The sequence below is a fragment of the Gavia stellata genome, chromosome 13 (genome assembly GCF_030936135.1).
Source record: "Gavia stellata isolate bGavSte3 chromosome 13, bGavSte3.hap2, whole genome shotgun sequence".
NCBI lineage: Eukaryota > Metazoa > Chordata > Aves > Gaviiformes > Gaviidae > Gavia > Gavia stellata.
Window position 1 is genome coordinate 19,152,915 of NC_082606.1, and position 14,568 is coordinate 19,167,482.

Here is a 14,568-nt window from a genome sequence, read left to right on the forward strand (position 1 = left end):
GCGTGTGCTTGCGTTCCCTGCCGACCCTACACAGGACACTATATATTTTTTCCCCTTCGGTGCATGTGTTGATAGTTCAGCCTGTAGTTGTTTGCGGTTGGCTTTTTCTTTTCCTTTTTTTTTTTTTTTATCCCCTGTCGGGGAGGGGGGAGGTGGGAAGGGAGGGGGGGGGGGGGGGCTGAAATCGGTCGCATCCATCCTACCCCCACAGTCAATAAGTTAGGAGATTTCCCTCTCTTATTTTTTTTTTCTCCCCAATTGGAAGGGTGGGTTGTGAATATTTTTTCTTTTTTTTTATTTTTTTTTTTTTAAGTCTCGCCTTTCCAGCTCCAAACAAGGTGTAGCGAGACGCTCTTCCTTCTAAGGAATGAAATGAGAGACAAGGATCACTCAAAGACATCTCCTACCTTGGGCTTGGGGATTTTTTCTTAAAGGCGAGGCGCACATTCCTAAGCAGCTATGTACAAAGCCCCCCCTGAAATCCTGTCTGTGTAAAGTTAGAGTGTGTTCAGGATTTTTTTTTTTTTTCTCTCTCCCAAGGCTGATCGCTAATAATACATCGAAAGCACTTCCCTTTAGGTTGTGGGAAATCTGTTCCCTTCACCTTGCCTCCTTTTTTTTTCCCCCTGAAGGCTGTAACTTTACTTTTTTTTTTCCCTTTTTTTTTTTTTTAATCAGTTTGCACAATCGCTTAGATAAACACCAAGAAGGAGACTTCTCTTTAATTACCCAACGCACATCTTTCTGGGGGGCAAACAGCGGTCTGATTATTTTTTTTTGTTTGTTTGTTTCACCTGCCAAACTAAAGGAGAGGTAGAAAAAGGAAGATGCAAGCGATTTGGGACCTTGAACAAGGCAAATATGGTTTTGGTATGTTTACTTATAGTTTTTTTTCTTCTTCTTTGACACTTTTTCCGGGCAATGTGTTGTGATTCTTGTGTTTCTCTTTTAAGGAAAACAAAAAATCCAAAAAAGCAAATGTTAGCTAACGTACGTCTTAAACGATCGTTTCTAAGGTTACGTGGGTTGCTCTAAGGAGGGGAAGAGGGGAGGGGGGCAGACCCAAGTATCTGGAATCGCAGCACCATCAGTTAGCACGTCCTTTAGCTAAATAAAGCAAGCAGCAAACAAACAAACAAGCGAACAAACCCAACGACCGGAATCGGCTTCCCGGTCCGAGGCGAGGCGAGGCGAAGCGCCTCCGAGTCATTTCCCCGGCAGCGGCCGGGAGGCAGCGCCCGCTCACCGCCTGCCCTGCCCGGGCGGCGGGCTGCCGGGGGGAGCGGCGGGGCGACCCGCCCGGGAGGCTGGGGACGGGGGGACGACTCTCTTAACTTCAGGGATAGGTGTTAAACTGCACGGGATTGCGTCGCCGTGTGCAGCTGGCAGCGTTTATTTGGGGAGGGGGGGGGCAAAAAAAAAAAAAAAAAAAAAAAAAAGAGAGAGGTCGGCGGTGGAGGGACAGCGCTGAGATCCCCTCTCCCCCTCCGGTCCCTTCCCTGGCTAAGCAAGTACAATGGAAAGAAGCTGGAATATACTCACCATCCGAAGGTGTGGTTGGCAGTTCGGCTGAGGCTTTAAGGCAATTATTTATCCTTCTTTTTTTTTTTTTTTAAGTGTTATTGCAAAAGACGTAGATCTGACTTTAAGCAGCAAAAGTGTTTTGCTCTGACAACAGCATGCGAGGCACGGTTCCTCGTTTTTTTAAAAAAAAAAAAAAAAATCACAAAACAGGATCTCCCCCCCCCCATCCCTTACCACTATCCCTTAAAAATACCTATTCGGCACAGCGCTCGCAGAAACCCTGACGCAGAAATCTTACAGTCGGGTCTAGGAGTGCCCAAGCCAATTAATTTTAAATCCTTAGGAATTAATCAGATTAAAATGTACAGAAGTTTCATTCTCGTATGCATACGTGAGCCAAAAGTCGTTTCCCTTTAAGAGATCCTTTTCTTTTAAAGTCGGATTTTCGGCAATGAGAGGCTTACACTAGAGGGCAGCCGGATACTGTACTTGCTCCAACCTTCAGCAATTTTTTTCCCTCTCTCCCAGCATATGCTCTGATTTAGCACTGTAAATTTTTCAGAGGACCCAACTCTGACAGCCCCTGGTGATTTTCAAAGTACCACAAGCCAGTGGTTAAAAATTGCATTGACTTGGAAGTTCAGAGGCACACAATAGGAGCCACTTTCCCTATTCATGGAACTTCAGTGTGGTGGAAGAGAAAAACACACACATACTACATTGAGGGAGAAGAGGAATTCATTGAATTCTGTTAGACGTAACTGCTTTCCACTGAGTTCAGAGCGAAACTCGGTATTTGTTCGATGCTGTATTCATATTGCGATTTAATCTAGGAAGAATTAGGGGACTGTTAGGCAGCTTTCTGCCAGGAAAGCAGCTTCCCCCTCCTTCCTCCTCTTTTTTAAAACCTAAAGATTTACACCGGCTCCATCCCCAACTCTATTTTAGCAAAATAAATCCTTCCACTCCCCCTCATTAAAATAAATTTACATCTGCAGTAAAATGGCAGGAGGGATGCATTTGTTTATTTGGAAAACCAATACGGTCTTACTCCTAAACCAGAGCATTTCTATTGTCATTAGGCTCGGGGAAGGACAGTTGCGAATCTCCCCCTTCTCTGCGAGGCGCTCGGGTTTCGGGTATTATTTAGCGAAATTAGCTGCAGTTCAGTTTTACATTCATCTGTTCTGCCTCAACCCACTCGCAGGGGTGTTTTCAAATAAATAGCAAAGCATCTAATGGTGCTAATAGATAGTTATGTTGCTGCATCCCTCGAAGAGCAAACAGTTAATCTGGGGCATTCTTCATTAATGCTTGAGCAATCAGCGTATACGGCGGCTTTTAAGCGTGTATCAATGGCTTTTCATTTTTACGATCATACGTTCAAACTATTAATATTGTACGTCCTGTTAAAACCGCTCTCTCTTCTGATTTCGGCATTTGTTAAGGCGGCGTTAATGTTTTTTCACACGGCGAATTAATCCTGTTTACTTTGTCAGATTCGAGAGAGGAAAGGTTGGTGGTGGGTTGTTTGTTTTGTGTTTTTGGGTGGGTTTTTTTCCCCTCAGGAAATTCAACATCAGCAACAATCTGTGACTATTCTGCATTTTGAACCCCCGCCCTCCCCGAAAGGTGACCTCCCCGGCTCGGGGTTATTTGGAAATCATAAGGCAGTTCCCCACATTTTAACGGGGAAGGATTCCTTTCCCCCCTTCTCTCTGTCCAGTCCCTCCTGGTCCCTGGTGCGGGGAAAGGTTCCTTTGGCTCCCTCAGGATCAATGGGGATGCTGCAGCCTTGTCTTTGAAATTGAGCCGCAGTACATCTTCCTCCGTGGGGTGGGAATACACCGGGTCTCTGAGCAGGACATCGTCAAGTCTAGGTGCTTTTTACAACTTTCCAATCATCTCAGCACCTGCGGCTTTAGCCACATGGATTATTTCTGCGGCAGAAGGGGGTGTGCGTGTGGCAACATGAAAAAGTGTGTGCGAGGAGGCGAGGGGCAATTAATCCTTTACAGAGTTGTGCACAGGTCTGGGTCCCCACCTCCGTCCTCGGTGACCAGCTCGAATGGGAGCGCACGTACACGCGTGTGTTTGCAGAGGAGGAATTGTCCGGTCGGGCATTCACCTCTCTATTTTAACCTGTTTTCTTTTTTATCCCTCCGTCCCTTGGCCTGTTCGAGTCTCTTTTGGCCGTTTGCACCGGGAGGTGAACTCCAAGCCCCCGCTCCGCTGCCCGGTGGCTATATCCAGCGGGAAATAAACAACTGTCCCCGCGCACTTCGCTCGCTCACCCGTTCAGTGGTGCTCCCGCTATAGCACGGAGGTTGTGCTACCCTGCCAGGGTACGTCTCACCCCCCGAAGCCCCCCACAAAACCCCGAAATAAAGTTAAAGCGGTGGAGACGAGCTGCGTTGCAGCCACGCCGTGGCGGCTGCGAGGGAAAAGACGCGAGTGTCACACTCCGCGGAGCGGCGTGGCGGGTTTTCTCCTCCATCGCGCTAAGGGGAAGGGGGAGATGGTGTCTCGCGTGAAACCGCCGTCCCCTCGGCCAGCCCGCCGCCTGCCCGGGGCGGCGGGGGAAGAGGCGCCCGCCCGGGGAGGAGAGGGCGGGCGGAGCGGCGATGCCCCCTTACCCCGCCGGGGACGGGGCTGTGCGAGCGGCCGGTCCCGGAGCGCCGGGGCGAGGCGGGGAACGCTCAGCACCCCGCGGCTCCGCGGGTGGCCGGGGCAGGCTGCGGCCGGGCCGAGCGCAGGTGCCGCCGCCGCCCCGGCCCCGTCTCCCGCCGGTCAGCCCGGAGCGAGGCCGAAGGGGCTGAGGGCAACGCCGCCCCCGCCAGCGCCCGGCGGGACCTCCGGCGGGCGGGAGCCCGCGTACCTGCGCAGCCCTACCCCTGACGGGGAGACGGCGGCCGCTCCCCTCCCCCGGGCGGCGGCGGCGCTCGGTTTTGGTTTATTCAGGGGAGTTTTACCTCATTTTAGCGTCAGTTTTCTGATTTTCACCCGCCGCCCCCCCTCTCGACCCCCGAGGCCGTGCCCCGGCGGGCGGCCCCAGGTAAGGCGGCGGCGCTCCGCTCCCCTCGCCGGGCTCGCCTTAACCCCTCGCCCCGGCGGCGCGGGGGGGGACGGGGTGGGGACGGCACGGGGAAGCGGGGCGAGGAGTAAGAGCGAGAGGAGCGCGGAGCCGGCGAGGAGCGCCGTGCGCGGGGGGACGCCCCGGCCCCGGCCCCCGTGGCGGCGGCGGCGGCAGCAGCGGCGGCGGGGCGGCGCCTGCCTCTAGGACCGCGCGGGCGGCGGCGGCGGCCATGGCAGGCCGCGCAGGGCGTCGCGGCCCAATGAGGGCCGAGGGGCGGGGCGCGAGCTTTTGACCAGTCAAACGCCGGTCGGGTTGCCTTATAAGGCGCGCGGTCGCCATGGCAACGTGCGCTAAGTTGCAGCAGTCGTGTCAAAGTTCACTCTCCCGCCAGCGGGGCGAGCGGCCGGCGGGGAGCGCGCTCGCCACTCGGCCCACACGCCGCCCGCCCGCGCCGCCGCGCCCCGCCCCGCCCCTCCCCTCACCGCCGCCCGGGGGGGGGGAGCCCCCGCTTTTTTTTGGGGGGGGGGGGGTGGGGAAGGGCTGGCGCGCTCCCCCCCGCTCTCCCCGCGGTGATTTTCCCCTCTCCCCCCACCCCCCCGGCTGAGGAGCGATGCTGCGCGCTGGGTTGTGATCCTTCCCTCTCGCTCTCCCTCCTCCTCCTCCTCCTCCTCTCCTCCTCCTCCTCCTCCTCCCGCTCCCCTCTTTTATCATCCTGGCTGGCTGGGCGCTGCGCTGGCGAGTTGACTCCTTCCCTCCCCCCCGCCCCGCGGCCCCCCTCCCCCCGCCCGCGCCGTGAGCACCGGCGGCGCGGAGGCGAGAGCCCACTTGCGAGGCGGCAGAAGCAGCATAAGGCAGCGCGGCGGCGGCGGCGGCAGCGGCGGCGGCGGCAGCAGCACCCGAGCGGCGGCGGGAGCGGGAGCGGCGGCGGCGGCGGCGGCGGGGACGCGGCGCGGCGGGAGCGGCGAACCGGCTGAGCGGGGCAGAGCGGAGGGCAGCGCGGCGGGGACGGAGCGGAGGAGCACATAAACAATCACAATAATAATAATTATTAATAATAACCATAATAATAATCATAATAATAAAAAAGCGAGGAGAGGAGGAGGAAAAAAAGCAAAGAGCCAGCCCCCCCACCCCCGAGCCAAAAAGAGGGAGAGAGAGAGAGAAAGAGCGCAGCGCCCGGGCGGAGCGGCGGAGAGGAAGAATTAAAGCGAGCGAAGGAGGGAGGAGAGACAGAGCAGAGAGAGAGAGAGGAGGAAAGAGGAGGAAAAAAAAAAAAAAAAGCCCACAAAAACAAAGCGATCGCAGTTGATGTTGCTGCTGCAAGCTGGACTTCCAAAAACTACGGCGAGACCGTCCGCTCTCCGCGCCGAGAAAAGTCTCCTCAGCTGTGCGTGGTTTTTTCCGCTGTGTGTGTAATCTTTAACCTTTTATTCATTCTTATTTTGATGGCTTTCCTGAATGGCTGACTGCGAGCTTCCCTGGACCTGGCCCCCAGACACCCGCCTCTCCTCCTTCAACTACTCTGCTGCAGATCAGCTCTAAGAGAGAGAGAGGGAGATCTTTGAAGAGATTTTTTTTTTTTTTTCTCCTCTCTCTCTCTCTCTCTCCCTCTCTCCCCCACCCCCACCACCCCTTTACTTTGCTCTCCTGGAGCCCAGACAATCGACTCGCCACTCGCCCCCCCGCACACACACCTCCATCGCCCCGTGCTTCTGCACCTTCGCCGGTACCGGGAGATCCCCCCCCCGCACCCCGACCCTCCTTAAAAAAAAAAAAAAAAAAAAAAAAAAGGCAAAACAACAAAAGAGAGAGAGGGGGAAAGAGAGAGAGAGAGGGGAGGGGGAAAAAAAAAAAAAAAGACTGCTGCAAAGCTGATCTGAAAAGCAAAGCAAACAAACTTTGAAAATAAAGGGGGAACAGGAAGTTTGGCAACGGTGTCCAATAGATATGGCAATGGTAGTCGGTGCGTGGCGAGACCCCCAGGACGATGTGCCCGGAGCTCAGGGAACGCAGCCTTCGCAAGCCCCGCCGGTGCAGGGACCCCCGGCCGGGGCCCCGCACACCCCACAGACCCCGGGGCCCGGGGGCCCTCCCAGTACGCCAGCCCAGACCAACCCGCCAAGCCAGCAGAACCAAGGAGACAAGCAGCAGCAGCAGCAGCACATTGAATGTGTGGTTTGTGGGGACAAGTCTAGTGGCAAACATTATGGCCAGTTTACCTGCGAGGGTTGCAAGAGTTTCTTCAAGCGGAGTGTAAGGAGGAATCTCAGCTACACTTGTCGTGCCAACAGGAACTGTCCCATTGACCAGCACCACCGCAATCAGTGTCAGTACTGCCGCCTCAAAAAATGCCTCAAAGTTGGCATGAGACGGGAAGGTATTGGGATTTCATTTGTTTTGCAATTTTTTTTCACTCGCTGCGTTTTGGGTTTTGGTTGTTTGGGGTCTTTTTTTTTTTTTTTAATTATTATTCTTATTATTTTTAACTTCCCCACCCTAAACCCAGCCAGAACCTTTCCTTCCCCCCCCCCCTCCCTCCCACCCCCCGAATAAACAGACAGAAACTTTCTCCTAATGAAAGAAAGAGGTGTTGGAGAGGGTGGGCAGGGGAGGCAGGGGCTCTTGCATGCTTTCTGCTGCACTCGTAATTGATTTGTGTTTGTTTTGATTTTGCTGATGGAGGTTTATTGGAAGTGGATTTTTAGTTTCACGCTGCTTAGGAGCGAGATGATTATTCTGACGTCTGGTGACTTTTCCTTCATCTTTCCCCCCTGCATGCTCAGCGTTGTCCCCCGTCCCCCCCGTGTGCGTGTCTGTGTGTGTCTCTCTGCCCGCGTGTGCACACACGCACACGCACACACATATAGCCCCCAGCACCCTGCCTTAGACTGCAATTTTACACAGGCGGTTCGAATTACTGTTACAATGGGACTCACCCTCCCGAGGCTCTACAGCACTCCACTGTGGACTCCCGGCCGGGTTTTTCCTCCCTTAAAAATATATGTACACACACACACCCGCGCCTGTGTGTGTATATATATGTACTGCCCCGTGCCTGCCTTATTATCTCACTTTGCTCTTCTTCCTCCCCTTCCCTCGGCCCTCCGGGAGAGGCAGGAGGGGGTAGAAGGGACGGGGGTGGTGTGGGGGGGGAAGGAGCAGCCCAGAAGTAAGTGTGGGGTGCTCGGGTCTCTGCAAGTCGAGTCTTTGTGATATAAAATTAGACGAGAAATGTGAGCCTGCAGTTTTCCAGTGCGTGCTCCCTGCCTGGGCGCTGCTATGTAGGTTAAGGGTTAGGGGGGCTCGGGACTTGCCGGGCTCCTCTCTTTGTGTTTCTGCAAGAGTAACTAACCTTGTAGTACGTGCGATAACAAATATCAATCAAGCGCGTTTTTCGGCGGTCTCCCTCCCTGCCGTCTCTCTGCCTCTGAGCCCTTTTTCTCTCTCCTTTTTCTCTCGCTGTCACCGTGTAAATTTATTAACAAAATGAAAGGCCCCACTTTCCACGGGCAGCTGAGGAAGGTGCCTTTGGATAACGCCCCCGGCCTCGCCGGGGGACCTGCCGGGGATGGTGTGGGGCCACCTCGCCTCCTTTGATATTTTTTTTTATAACGGGGGGTGTGTGTGTGTGTGTATATAATAAGAGCAGCAACAACATATCCAGTGGGCGAGAAACGCGTGTGGGACCAGCGCCGGGGATCTCCCCTCTCCCCATCCCTCTCCCCCAGCCTCAAATCCAGAAGCCGGTTTAGGCGTAATGAAGACAAATACCCGGGCACACAAAGAGGCATCCTGCACCCCCCGAAGGAGGGGTGGCGGGGGGGGACAGCCCCACTGCGGTGTGCCTGGGGAAGTGAGGCTCCCGCGGCAGCCCCGGCCGAGCGCACGGCACCGCTCGGCTTTCATTGTTGCTGTTGCTTGACCCGGGAGCTGCGGAGCCTTCAAACCGGGCAGGGGCTCAACTCCGGCTGGGAAAAATGCCTGTTCCCCCTTAAGCTGACTGGGTACGCTGTCACACAGGCACGCACAAGCACACAAAGCAGGCTGTATGTGAACCGATGGTCGCAATTCAGATATTAATAGCTGTAGTTTCTTCTTTATTTACTGCAGCGGTCCAGAGGGGCAGAATGCCACCCACACAGCCAACTCATGGTCAGTTCGCCTTGACAAACGGGGACCCTCTCAACTGCCATTCCTACCTATCCGGATATATCTCCCTTCTTCTGAGAGCAGAGCCCTACCCCACCTCCCGCTTTGGCAGTCAGTGCATGCAACCCAACAACATCATGGGCATCGAGAACATTTGTGAACTGGCAGCTAGGATGCTCTTCAGCGCGGTGGAGTGGGCCAGGAATATCCCCTTCTTCCCAGACCTCCAGATCACAGACCAGGTGGCCCTCCTGAGGCTGACCTGGAGCGAGTTGTTCGTCCTCAACGCTGCCCAGTGCTCCATGCCCCTCCACGTAGCTCCGCTCCTGGCAGCCGCCGGCCTCCACGCTTCGCCCATGTCTGCTGACCGAGTGGTCGCCTTTATGGACCACATACGAATCTTCCAAGAGCAAGTAGAAAAACTGAAAGCACTGCATGTCGACTCTGCAGAATATAGCTGTTTAAAGGCCATAGTCCTCTTCACCTCAGGTAGGCAGCATTTCTTTGCTCTTCCTTTTTCCTTCCCCCGGCCCCCCCCCCGAGAACTGTTGGCTCTTGCAAAGTGTTACTGCCTGCACCCCATCACCGCTCCCTGCCCCCCGAGAACCAGCGCGGTCTCTTTCCTTTTAGGGAACGGTGCCCTGCGGTCTCCCCTTCAGGGCCTCGGAGCTGAGCATCCCACCTCCGAGGGAGTGTAAAATTAAAAAAATAAATAAATAAAATAGAAAGAGGAAATAACACACACCCACACGCGCGCAAAAGGACAACCAAAACGCACCCCAACCCTAGTTGAATAACGCTGGGGACGGGGGAAGAGGGGGCTCGGGGAGAGGCACCCATTCGCCACGAGAGACTGCGCTTTTCCCATTGAAAATAATATTTTATTTAACAGTATAGCTCTGGGTTGTTGCATTTAATGACACGCATCCGAACAGCAGCAAAATCTGTTTGATGTTGTTAAATACAAGTCGTCCTATCAGTGAAACCACTTTAAAAAGAGGATCATTTTATGGGCAGCCAGGAAGGGAAAAAAGCCCTGCAGGATTAAAAATTGAATTAAAAAAAAAAAAAAGTTAAATGCGCAGAGCTGAGTTTAAAATATGTTCCCTGCCATCCCATAAAATAAAATAAATCAACTTTCCAAAGAGCTGTCTCCGATTTAAACAGAATGTGGCAGGGAGCAGTTCTGTCTCGCTTCAGCTCAGGGGAAAAGTTTGCGTTCGCACCCAGCGGGAGCTGCGCGGTGCGGGCGAGCAGCGGCTGCGGCGGGGGCACGGCTGCCAGCGGCCGGGGGGGGTCAGAGGGGGCTGAGGCTGGAGCTGCTGCTCCCCCGCGCAATTCCGGGGTGGCAGAGCCGTGCCTCTCCCCAGGAACAGAGCTCGAGGTGTTTCTTAGATAATCAAAGAGGAGGGGGGGGGGGAATAGGTGTCAACTTTTGCTGCCTAGAAATAGTGCATGAGTTATAAAGCAATAATTGAGTGCGTTGTGAAATCTAATTAGCTTGCACTAGAGTTTAACCTGGGTGAGTAATAAACCTGATATTAACTCTGGAGGCTAAATTTTTTTTTTTTTTGAGGGGAAAAAAAAAATCTGCTCGCTAATTTGTGCAATACCTTATCTCAGATTGCTAACTTTAAGGCTGCATCGGCAACCCAGTGTGCTGGAGCCCTAGAAGTTTTGGGATTAAGTTTAAAAACACATATATTTCTTCTGTAACTCATTTGGAAGCTTGGGAAAGTGGCCACGCGATAAACATATGAATGGAAGCAGGACCTGTAAAATAATTACTCATCGGAGTTTTTTAAAGCCTGATATCAGGAAACAGGAAAAAAATGTAGTTTATGTGGGAAAAGAAGGGCTCACAATCCGCTCCTTGTTGTGTTAAAGGGGGTCTGGGGAACGAAGTCATTTTCTGGACTTTGTCCAGGTTCTGGGTCGTGACCTAAACTTCCTTTTATATATTATTGCTTTACACATAAAAAACTTCTCTTTTTTTTTTTTTTCTCCTCCCCCCCAAAAATTACTCGTGGTGAAGTCCTAAGGTGATCAATGAGCGGGGCGCATCTTGCCACAGGGAGACAGGGATCCCGAGTGGGCAGGGGTGTACGTGGGGTGCTTATTTTATTTTTCTACCGTTTTCTAGGATGCCTTTTCCTCTCCCTCGCTCAAACGCTGAGCGAGGATCCCACACACGCTCACATCCCTCCCCAGCCCCTGGCCGGCTCACACCCACACCGAGGGGTTTATTTCCAATCCTGCCTTTTCTCCCAAATCACTTTTTTTTTTTTTTTTTTTTTTTAGCCTTCTGAGAAAACAATCGTCCGATCCTGTCGTAACTGTTTAATTTATTACTATTTTCAAAATGTGAGGCCTGGCGTGTAAATTGCCTCCCAACTAGATAAACGTTTCTTGTTATCTGATTCTGGGGAAGATAGCCGCATGCAAAAAACCAGGGTGATGCACGCAGCTTCTGCAGCACCCCAATAACACTCCCTGATATAAAGCAGACGCACGTAGATGCATATAACGTTTGCTGCAGCCTCTTTTAAGAGAAAAAAAAAATCTGGGTTCTAATGACTCGCAGAATATGCATGTGTTAGCCCTGTGCCTAGGAAAGCCACGGGGAGGTCAGGTCACAACCTGTGCTCTTTCAGCACAGACGTCTCTGATTTAAAGGGAACTTATTGTATTTTAGCGTATCAGGAAAAAAAAAAAAAAAAAAAGGAAAAAAAAAATGTCCAGACCCTATCAGGGAGTTTTCTTCTTGTAAGGGCCTTTAGGTTTAAAAAGAAGAAGAAGAGGAAAAAAAAGAGGGGGGAGTGGAGGGGGGGGGGGGGGAGAAAGAAAGAGAAAAGAAAAGAGGGGGGAAAAGAAACAGCTCAAATGAACAGAGAGATCACAGTTTGCATGGCTGCCTCTGAATAGGCTAAACTGACAAGATCAGTTTTAAAGGGCCACTTAAATCAGTTTCAAAGACTGAAGAAAAACGCGTTGTCTTCTTTGGGGGAGAATCTGTTGCTGGAGCCGGGGCGCCATTATCTTTGGCTGGGCCAGTTTTTTATTATTATTATTATGATTTCTATCACTGCTATTAGTATTCCTTCTCATCACATGGTTAGGCTCTCCCCAATTATTTTCCAAGGGGGGGGGCGGGGGGAGAAATAGTGGCTCCCTTTCCCCCCTTTCGACTCAAGCCTTCCCCGCCCCCCCAGCCTTTCCCCCTAAAAAAATAGCTACACGAAATCACTGCTTGGCCAGCACCTCCCTGTCAGCCCCTCAGGTCTGTCGTGCCATTAGAAGTCTGGGATCTTGGAGATTCTCAATCCTCACGGAGACCCTCCAGAAGAGAGAGAAATACAAACACACACACAGAGAGAAAGAGAGAGGTTGTCCCTTTTGGTAAAACCTACTTAAACTCCGGGGGGCGAGGTGATGGCGCACGATCCGCACTTAATTCTAGCAATAAAAAAAGATCAAATTAAAAATTAAAAAAACCAACCAACCAACCAACCAACCAACAAACAACTTTTTAATCTGATGATTGTTTTCTTTTTTTCTTTCCTTTCTTTTTCTTTTTTTTAATACACTTTCTTCTAGATGCCTGTGGTCTCTCTGATGTAGCCCATGTTGAAAGTTTACAGGAGAAGTCACAGTGTGCTTTGGAAGAGTATGTTAGGAGCCAGTATCCCAACCAGCCAACACGATTCGGGAAGCTATTACTACGTCTCCCCTCCCTTCGCACTGTCTCCTCTTCTGTCATAGAGCAATTGTTTTTCGTCCGTTTGGTAGGTAAAACCCCCATAGAAACCCTAATCAGGGATATGTTACTGTCTGGCAGCAGTTTTAACTGGCCTTATATGTCCATTCAATAAAATACTCGAGAGAGAGAGAGAGAGAGAAAAAAAAATTAAAAAAAAAAATTAAAAATTGAGAAGGGAGATGAAAGAGAGCGAAAGGAAAGCAAATGACATTTGGGTTCTGGTTGTTTCTTAAATTTCCTTCTGCTAAGAAAGGATGTAAAAGGATGTTACAAGTTTGCTAAGAGAAGACAGGAAAAAATTAATGGACTGTGAATTTAAAAAAGAGACTGTCAAATGAACTTTTACAGAATGCATTAAAAACTCCCGTGTCGTTCAGAAAAAAAACTTGCTACTTATCATTTTTTGTAAAAAATAAAAAAGAGAGAAAGAAAAAAGAAAGAAAGAAAAAAGAGAAAGAAGAAGAAAAGAAACGATGGTGGGCTTTTTCTTTTTTCTTCTTTTTTTTCTTTTTTGGGGGTAAACTTTTTAAAAAAATCTCGCTTAAAGTGCATTTAAAGGAAATTTGGAGAAAATTAGCAGAACGGAAGAAAGTAAGTCTTTTTTTTCCAAATTATTAATTGTCCTATGTGTCTATGTACCTATAGCTGTTCTTTTTTGTATTTTTCTGGTTTCAAACCAGTTTATTCTGTGGTTCTATAATAATTTTTGATATAACCTTGGCTTCTTTAAAAAAAAAAAAACCTGTGTATCCTTAAAATATATGTTCTGAAAGAATTAAAACTGAGTCCACGAAAGTATCATAGGAAGAAAGGAAAGGAGAAAAAAAAACCCCAACCCCTCAACAACACAATGATGGAAGCGCACTTAAGGTGGTGACCCAAAATCTAGCTTGAAGCTGAGAGAGCTATAATTATATAGACCCGAATGAACCACACGTGTCACATAACTACCCCCAAATCTAGGTTTTTTGGTATTTCGGACAGAAAAAAAGAACTGTGGGGATTTATTATAGGTAGAAGGAATTTGTGTCCAAGACACGCTACGGTTTTGATTTAAAAAACAAACAAACAAGCAAAGTGAACTTTTGTAATTTGAATTGGGTTCCACATAGTTCATCATGAATTGTTATTAAACTCCTCTATCTGTTTGTATATTTGCAAGCCCTTTGTATTATAATAATTGTTGATATTTTCCCTTTTTAAAAAATACCATTGAAATCAGCATGACAAAATAACACTGTTGGCACTTATAGATAACGTGATTGATTCAGTATCTTAGAGTTTACAGTTTTGTGTTTAAAAAAACTGAAGGTTTTTTTTTTTAAGTGCAACATTTCTGTATACTGTAAAAGTTATAATAACTGAACTGTTTGGTCGAGTCTTTGTGTGTTATATTCCAAGGAAAATTGAAAGTATTCAGAAATTAAAATATTATTTGATATCTGAAACTTGTTTGGCTGTCATAAATGTCTTTCAGAAACCACATTACTCCGCTATAGTTTGCAGTCCTCTAAGTCCATAGGCGATTGATTTGTTTACTTGTCACAGTAAGTTTGTAGCAGATGTATTGTAGTGTATTTACCTGTTTAATTCCGGGATGGGGGTGGCGGACTTCAGTTCGTGGTTTATCTCTGGTTTTAGGAAGTACTAGGCTGAAATGGTAAACCGTCAACCCCCATTCGTCTAATCCTCCTGTTAATTAAAAATGGATTTTCTGGAGAAAGGAGAAAAAAAAAAAAAAAAAGGCCCTTATTTTTGTCACACTTAAGTGCCTGCGTAGGAAAGGTATTGTTGTGAAAAAGTATTAGAGATCTGGAGATCAGTGTCTATTTTATGATCAGAATGGGGCGAAAAATCTTTTGTACAGGTCTGACATAGGCGCACAAGATCATTCGAGCAAGGTAATGGCAGTATTGTAAATATAGGTCAGTTGTTTGCAATGAGTTTTCTTCAAGTATGTGTGATTTTTTATAATACCCCGTAGTTGCCATCTATCGTTGTCATTGAGAGGTCTTCAAATGGAGTGGCTTTAGCTTCTAGCACTGAGGAGTCGGGTGTA

General features: G+C 49.8%; 1 protein-coding gene across 5 annotated transcripts; it reads left to right on the forward strand.

Annotated features, from left to right (window-relative positions):
* The first annotated feature begins 827 nt into the window (after window positions 1-827).
* Window positions 828-13,953, forward strand: NR2F2 (nuclear receptor subfamily 2 group F member 2). 5 transcript variants are annotated; one of them, XM_059824203.1, is made up of 4 exons: window positions 6,461-6,631; window positions 6,752-6,977; window positions 8,711-9,238; window positions 12,347-13,953. In XM_059824203.1, the coding sequence occupies exons 1-4, from the start codon at window positions 6,548-6,550 to the stop codon at window positions 12,619-12,621; spliced, it is 1,113 nt and encodes a 370-aa protein (XP_059680186.1). In that variant the 5' UTR covers window positions 6,461-6,547; the 3' UTR covers window positions 12,622-13,953. The 5 variants fall into 5 exon arrangements, with proteins under 5 accessions (XP_059680187.1, XP_059680188.1, XP_059680186.1 ...); XM_059824204.1 differs by lacking the exons at window positions 6,461-6,631; window positions 6,752-6,977 and adding an exon at window positions 828-870; XM_059824205.1 differs by lacking the exons at window positions 6,461-6,631; window positions 6,752-6,977 and adding an exon at window positions 6,001-6,008.
* The last annotated feature ends 615 nt before the right edge of the window (window positions 13,954-14,568 follow it).

Excerpts from the sequence above, each read along its gene's own strand:
- NR2F2 (XM_059824201.1), top strand. The coding sequence starts at position 6,548 with ATGGCAATGGTAGTCGGTGCGTGGCGAGACCCCCAGGACGATGTGCCC. Across the intron at positions 6,978-8,689 it reads AGTTGGCATGAGACGGGAAG|TTTCTTCTTTATTTACTGCA; the intron begins GTATTGGGATTT and ends TAATAGCTGTAG. Across the intron at positions 9,239-12,346 it reads CATAGTCCTCTTCACCTCAG|ATGCCTGTGGTCTCTCTGAT; the intron begins GTAGGCAGCATT and ends ACTTTCTTCTAG.